We start from the raw sequence: 7,907 nt of genomic DNA on the forward strand, positions 1-7,907 counted from the left end.
AGGGCAGCTTCTCTTCACTCTAGGAGCCAGCACAGTAGACCAAAGAAAAAGATTCCCTTTCTTTCGTCGACCAGAGCCAAAACCTGTCCTAAACAATGACCCCACACCTTACTTGAAATAGTTATAACTCGTTATCATAGTCACCACCACGGGTCCAGACGAATGGCTAGGGGAGTTCTTACATTGGACAAACTATAGTGGTTTGGGTATGTCCCAAAATAAGTGTTTTTGTTTTAATGCTGACATTAAAACAACGTATAATAATTACATATAATAATTATTTATGTTTTAAAATAATTATTTTATGTAAGTACAGCCTTAAGTAATCAGATAAGTATTTAGAGAGAAATTTATTTCATACCTTATGACCAAGAACAATGACTAAGAATAATTTTTATGCAGAGTTGGTTGGCTGGTTTATACCAACGCGATTTAAACCAAGCGAGTTTTTAAAAAAAACTTTTCAAGATACTTTTGATACTTAATTTTTTTTATATCATTATTTTTCGTCATTTAGAAAAATTTATTTTCACACAATTTTGAGTTTAATTGCTGAAGTGAATTTGCATCACTTTAAACAAGCATAAATATGTGATTTTAAAATGTTTATGTGCCGAATTAATTTGCACAAGACGCTTTGGCGCGCATTCCAATGTAAAAGGAGCGAAGTAAGCAGCTACCGGCTGCCTCCCCTAAGTTTGTTGTAATACAGTAGTTGTAGTCGTGATTGTCTTGAAAAAGGATTGCCTGCGGTCTTCCGCAGCTTGTGTGAACTTACCTCTGTTATGTAAATAAATGTTATTATTATTATAGTTCATCGTAGTTCAATTCGTCGTAATCGTGCACATTTTGGTGCATCGGCCGGGAAGTGGCCTAAGAAACCACCGATTTATCATATTAGTTTTCGTCGTCGTTTTCGTTCGTCGTTTCGCTGCATGATTGGGGTAAGTTCGTTGCGTTTTCTTTTGGAATAGTTAGAAATGTTAAATTTCTTCATTGAATAATTTAGTCGTATATTTGAAGGTATTCGTTGAATAAGGTAATTTTGAATTAAGGTGTAGTTTGAGAATTTTGAAATGCAATTCGTATAGTTAGTATGTGTTTAAATTTTCGTTAAAAATAGGAATTTGTTATATTGTTATATTATTGGAGATATTTGAATTATTGTATATCTTGCTTTCGATTTGTTTTAGATAAATAATTTAGTTGGATATTTTGAATGAATAGTGTTTGAATAAGGTTACTTCGAAATAAGGCGTGGTTAGAGTATTTTAGAATGTAATTCGTATTGGTTTTGATTTTCGATTTCATTTCAGAAAAGAAATTTGTTAGAATGTAATATTATAGATGTGTTATTTAAATGGTTGTTGGTTACACTTTCGATTTAGGATTATGAATTTCAGTGTTTATTATTTGTAATTTTGTTTTGAATGCGTTTTATTGCATTTATTGTTGTTCTTAGAGTGAATTGAGGTTGTGACTGTTATTTGAGTATTTGTTTTGTAACTGAAATAATAAGTTTAAAATGGATGCGGCAAAAAAGGCTTTGTTAGAAAGAACAATTAAAGCTAGGGCTGTTTCAAGATCGTTAGTAACGAAGCAAATTAAAAAACTTGAAGCAGAAATAGATAATAGTTCCGATAAAATAATTGTTAATGAAACATTTTTACAATTAGTTGCTAAATTTGAAGAGATGTGTAAACTTGATAAGGAAGTTCAGGATTTAATTGATATTGATAAGTTAGAAGAAGAAATTGAGAGTCGCGAAGATTATCGTGATAAATTTGTATTGTGGAAATCTCGCGCTGAGCGTTATTTAGCTGCAAATCCGAATACAGCTCCTCAAAATCTGGCGGAAACTCAACCATTAACTACTACTACAATTCCGCAAACTAGCCCGGTTTTAATAAACCAACCCCGTTTGCCCAAGCTTACTTTGGAATCATTTTCGGGTAAGAATATTAGTAGTTTTCCTAGTTTTTGGGCTAGATTTAAATCTGCAGTGCATGAGAATTCAAGTTTAAATGATATAGATAAATTTTCATATTTAAAATCGGTTGTTACAGATGATGCGGAATTAGCAATACAAGGTTTAACATTAACTTCAGAAAATTATGTAAAAGCGGTTGAAATTTTGGAAAAAAGATTCGGACGCAAAGAACTTATAATTGATTATCACATGAATTGTTTATTAAATCTGACCCCTGTCCGGAACTCGTTTGATGTTATTTCATTGCGTAAATTGTATGATCAGTTAGAAGTCAACATTCGAGGATTAGAATCCCTTGGAATCTCACCCGATTCTTATAGTTGTCTTTTGTTTCCGATAATTATGAAGGTTATCCCTTCTAGTTTAGCTTTAGAGTATAATCGAAAATTTGAAAAAGGGGATTCTAAGATCACTAATTTAACTCAATATCTCAGACAGGAAATAAAAAGTAGAGAAAGAACTACTGCATTGTTAAAGAATCGAAATGAGTCACAAATAAAAAGATCGCCTTCATTTTCTAATAAATATTTCGATACGGCGCCACGCAGATACGCGAATATGAAACCTAAGTATCATTCGGAATTTCATCCCCCCTCTAATCATAACAGGCAGGCTGGGAGAGTATCGGCGACTGAATTAATGACATCTGCGGTTTTTAATTGTTTATTTTGTTCGGAAAAGAACCACTCTTCTGATTGTTGCGAGAATTTAAATGTTCAACAAAAAAGAGACAAATTAATTAAGGAAAGGAGATGTTTTTTATGCTGTAATATTTCTTGCAATGTAAAAATGTGTAAGAAAAATAATTGTTCGTTTTGTCAAGGGCGTCATGCACGTGCGATTTGTTTTAAATTAGAGAATTCTAAAAAACAAAATTTATGTTTAGATTCGAAAGAAAAGGGAGTTGATGTTAAAACTACTTGTTCAAATTCTGTGGTAAATAATAATAAAGGTGGGGTTTTGCTGCAATGCGTGAAGGCAGAGATTATTGGTAGCTCTTCGTCAGATAAAATACTTTGTTTATTTGATAATGGGAGTGAAAAAACATTTATTAAGAAAAACTTGTCTCGTAGATTGGGATTAAGGGTGTTAGGCTCGGAAAGGTTAAAAATATATTCATTCGGATCTAAAGTGCCTAAAAAACAAACTTGTCGTAAGGTAGAAATTAGGTTGAGGAATTTGTTGAATGGAGATGAGGCGATGATTGAGGCAGTGGAAATCGAGGAAATTTCTAGAGCTAATATTACCCTTCCAAATCCGGATACATGGAAGGAAATGGAGTCAATGGGAATTAGATTGACATTTAGTAATGATGAATTGTTTGAAAATTGTGAAATTTCATTGTTAATTGGTCAGGATTTTTATTGGTCTTTAACAAAACAAATTAAAAGATTGGATTCCTCACTGGTTGCTATTGATACCAGTCTTGGTTGGTCTCTTCAGGGTAAATGTGATGAGCAGAGTGTTTGTACGTCTGTAAATTTGGTTATTAATGAAAAAGAATTAATTTCGGCTGAACTAAGGAAATTTTGGGAGTTAGAAAATTTAGGAATATTTGACAAGGATTCGGTGAATTTAGGTAATAGAGATGAAGAGGTGCTTAGTGAGTTTGATAATTCAGTTAGTTTTGTAGATGGTAGATACCGTGTAAGCTTGCCTTGGAGACCAGGAATGAGAGAAGTGTTGAAAAATAATGAAAATATTGCTCGTAAGCGTTTTGAAAGGTTATGTTGTAGGTTTGGGATGGATCCAGAGTTGCATTGTGAATATAGGGATGTAATCGATGGTTACATTAAGGAAGATATAGTTGAGCATACTTCATGTGATTCTTTGAGGGATAGTACGGGATTTTTTCTGCCCCATCATGCAGTGATACGCAATGACAAATCTACCAGTAGACTGCGTATTGTATTCGATGGATCTAGCCATGAAGATGGGTATGCCTCGTTAAATCAAAGCTTATTTACTGGTCCAAACTTACATCCTGATATTCTGGAACTTCTTCTACGTTTTCGGAAAAATCCTATAGCGTTTACAGCAGATGTAAAATCAGCATTTCTTCAAATTGAACTTGATATTCCTGATAGAAACTTTACTCGTTTTTACTGGGCCGATAGCTTGAATGGTAATCCCTACATTTTGAATTTTACCAGAGTTCTATTTGGCCTTAGGCCTAGTCCATACCTTCTTGCAGCTACTTTGAAACATCATTTTAGAAAATACAAGGAACAGTTTCCAGAGACATTTGAGTTATTAAATAGCTCGATTTACGTCGATGATCTAATTTTGGGACAAAATAATATTGAAGACGCTTTAAGTACTTCCAAGGAGTGCTTGCAAATATTTAGTGATGCGGGTATGTTGTTACACAAATGGACCACTAATTCGGAAAATCTTGCTTTGTTATGGAAACAAGAAAGTATTGAAACACAGCACTCTAAAAACACGTTGGCTGATTCCAAACCTTCAATTAAAGTTTTGGGACTATCGTGGGATGCCGAAAATGATCTAATATATTTTGATCCGAAGGACCTTTTAAAATTTCTGTCTCGTAAAATAGAATCAAAAAGATCAATTTTGCGTGTAGTCGGACGAATCTTCGATCCTCTCGGTATACTAGGTCCATTCGTCATTAGATTGAAATGCCTTCTGCAGGAACTTTGGTCTGCAGGACTTGATTGGGACTCGGATCTTCCCCCTGAGCTACACCGCAAGTGGCAGAAGTGGAGTAGTGAGGCGGAGGGTTTGACTTATATTAAGATACCACGTTATTATTTGGGTGAACCGAATAAAAAATTAATGAATGTGGAAATGCATTGCTTTTCCGATGCAAGCAAAATAGCCTATGGAACAGTTCTTTATTTGCGCTTTGTTACTTCAGGTAATAGCATAGAAACTAGTTTTATTTGTTCGAAAAGTCGTGTAGCACCATTGAAATCGCTAACACTGCCACGATTAGAGTTGACAGCAGCCCTATTATCAGCCAGGTTAGCCAAACAAGTATCGTCTTGTCTTAAATTTGAAAGCAATGTATATTTTTGGACTGACTCACTTATTTCGTATTATTGGATACGTGGTGATTCTTCAACCTTTAAACCATATGTCAAAAATCGCGTTGAAGAAATTCAGACACTTTCTAATCCAAATCAATGGGGGCATTGTCCAGGAAGGGACAACCCAGCTGACATTATTTCACGAGGTACATCCGCTACCAAACTATTGCATAGTGAATTGTGGTGGAATGGGCCAGCATGGCTCAAACAACCACCAGATCAATGGCCAAACCTCCAACCCAATTTTGATTTAGACTTAAGTTCAAAAGAACTGGAACATCGCTCCAATGTCCATGTGGCTATTACCAAGCAGAGAGAACCATTTGTCGACATAAATCGATTCAGCAGTTTAAAAAGACTTTTAAGGGTAACTGCTTGGATGTTACGATTTGTGAACAATGCTCGAAGTATTAATAAATCTACAAACTCGTGTCTCACGGCGGATGAGATACAAGGTGCAGAACAATTTTGGATAAAAAGTATTCAAAACGAATTTTATCCAGAGGAGATATCGACTTTAAAAGACAATAAGCAACTTCGAAATAATTCTGAAATAAAAACTTTAGTGCCATACTTAGATGAGGACAATATATTGCGAATTACCAGTCGATTAAATGAAGCAGATTTGTACTTGGGTGAAAAGCATCCAATAATTGTTCCTCGGCGTTGTAAATTTGCCGAGTTGCTTGTGATTAGGGAACATGAACGTATTGCTCATTGTGGTGTATCGGCAACTTTGACTCAAATTCGAAAAAATTATTGGATACCTAAATGTCGTCAGCTAGCAAAATCAATTATTCGGCTTTGTCTCATTTGTAAAAAATATAATGCTAAACCAGCTGACCAATTAAGTGGACAGCTGCCTCAGGACAGAATTTCTCAATCTCCCCCTTTCCAAATTGTGGGAATCGACTTTACAGGAGCAATACTCGTAAAGGACAGACAAGACTTTCATAAGTCTTACGTCGCACTGTTTACGTGTGCAGTTACGCGTGCTGTTCACTTAGAACTTGTATCAGATATGTCAACTAAGTGTTTTCTCCTTGCATTCCGGAGATTCCTCTCCCGTAGAGGAAACTGCAAGATTATTTATTCGGACAATGCGCGTACGTTTAAGGCTGCTCAGAAGGAGTTAGCGTATTTCACCAATATTTTGAAGGACAGTGAATTTCGACACTTCATCGCAGACAAGGGTATCCACTGGAAATTCATTGTTGAACGTGCCCCTTGGTGGGGTGGATTCTATGAACGACTAGTTAAAACCATAAAGGAACCCTTGAGAAAAATACTAGGCAAGGCTCGACTAACATTCGAAGAACTTTCGACCGTACTCACAGAGATCGAATTAATTGTTAATAATCGACCTCTTACGTATGTCGAAAATAGTCCAGGAGAGCCTGAACCTCTCACTCCGGCTCATTTCCTCGAATTAGGATATGGACAATCAAAATATCCCCTCCATTTCATAGAACTATTAGATTCTACTACTGCAAGGGATTCCTACAGCAAAAGAAAAACTTACCAATCTCTCCTTATTAAACAATTATGGAAACGATGGAAAGAACAATATTTACTTCAATTAAAAACTAATAACCAATTTAAAACTTCATCTATTCATAAAAATTTGAAATTAAATGATATTGTTCTTTTTGAAGGAAATGTTAAATCAAAATTGTTGTGGGAATTGGGAATCATTCAGGAAATATTTTTAGGTAGAGACAATTATGTCAGATCTTGCTTGGTTAAAACTTCTAAAGGCAGTTTTAAAAAACCTATACAGCTTCTTTATCCTTTAGAAATTAATTGATAAATTTTACTAATTTTGTTTCTATTTTGCAGATAAGAGTAACTTAAATAATTCACTTCTTTTTTAACCAGTTTGAAAGCCTTAAGTATGTATACACGTTTAAAAATATTTTGCTCTTTGTAATTTAGTAGAATTTTCTTATATATTCATTTTGCATCGTAATGTATGTTTATTGTATCTGTAATAATTTTTTGTAATTGTTTGTGAATAGTCTCATTATGATAACAGTTTTAGTTACATCTTTATTTTGATAAGTATTATTGTAAATGCTTAAATGGTATTAATTAGGTGAACATTCTGTTCACCGGTGGGGTGTGTGCCGAATTAATTTGCACAAGACGCTTTGGCGCGCATTCCAATGTAAAAGGAGCGAAGTAAGCAGCTACCGGCTGCCTCCCCTAAGTTTGTTGTAATACAGTAGTTGTAGTCGTGATTGTCATGAAAAAGGATTGCCTGCGGTCTTCCGCAGCTTGTGTGAACTTACCTCTGTTATGTAAATAAATGTTATTATTATTATAGTTCATCGTAGTTCAATTCGTCGTAATCGTGCACAGTTTACGCGTCATTGCGTTCCTGAAAAAAATATCTATGTAAAATAAGTTAATGTGAGAAAGTTTTCTGTTAAGTCATAACGTCTCTAAAAATGCTTGACCACAACCAACTCTATTTAGTATTTAAAATTAATTAAATAAAGTAAAAATTGAAAGAATTTATGCACTGCAACTTTTTAAACTGGTTATGTCTGATGTGCATTGAAAGATGTTTTGACAAAATAATTATTGATTTTTTTTGACTTGTTAATACTTATATATCTTTTAACTTCATTATTTTTATTAGCTTCCATAGTTTTGAAATTATTTTTTTATTTGAGGATTGCAGCTGATTAGTATCTCTCTTTTTTTTAATTATGCATAGTTTAAAAAACTTTATTTTACGTGCATTGAGTTTTTGGATAATCAAAATGTGTTTAAATTTGTTAAAATTATTGAATACCTTAAGAATGCTTTATTTTTTATTTTATTTTATAACCGTCGTTGAACAGCCGACCCAATTTCAT

The 7,907-nt window shown here is 34.0% G+C and overlaps 1 protein-coding gene across 1 annotated transcript; it reads left to right on the forward strand.

Moving 5' to 3' along the window:
- The first annotated feature begins 1,525 nt into the window (after window positions 1-1,525).
- LOC147804286 (uncharacterized) lies at window positions 1,526-6,850 on the forward strand. The gene is made up of 3 exons (XM_087151491.1): window positions 1,526-1,952; window positions 2,877-6,548; window positions 6,699-6,850. The coding sequence occupies exons 1-3, from the start codon at window positions 1,526-1,528 to the stop codon at window positions 6,848-6,850; spliced, it is 4,251 nt and encodes a 1,416-aa protein (XP_087007617.1).
- Window positions 6,851-7,907: the final 1,057 nt, after the last annotated feature.

The sequence above is a fragment of the Parasteatoda tepidariorum genome, chromosome 9, assembly GCF_982258835.1.
Source record: "Parasteatoda tepidariorum strain Cologne lab strain chromosome 9, Ptep-v5.0, whole genome shotgun sequence".
Classification (NCBI taxonomy): Eukaryota; Metazoa; Arthropoda; class Arachnida; order Araneae; family Theridiidae; genus Parasteatoda; species Parasteatoda tepidariorum.

Coding starts and splice junctions, on each gene's coding strand:
- LOC147804286 (XM_087151491.1), top strand. CDS start 1,526: ATGGATGCGGCAAAAAAGGCTTTGTTAGAAAGAACAATTAAAGCTAGG. Junction 1,953..2,876: donor TACTTTGGAATCATTTTCGG/GTAAGAATATTA, acceptor ATTTATGTTTAG/ATTCGAAAGAAAAGGGAGTT. Junction 6,549..6,698: donor TACTGCAAGGGATTCCTACA/GCAAAAGAAAAA, acceptor TTCTTTTTGAAG/GAAATGTTAAATCAAAATTG.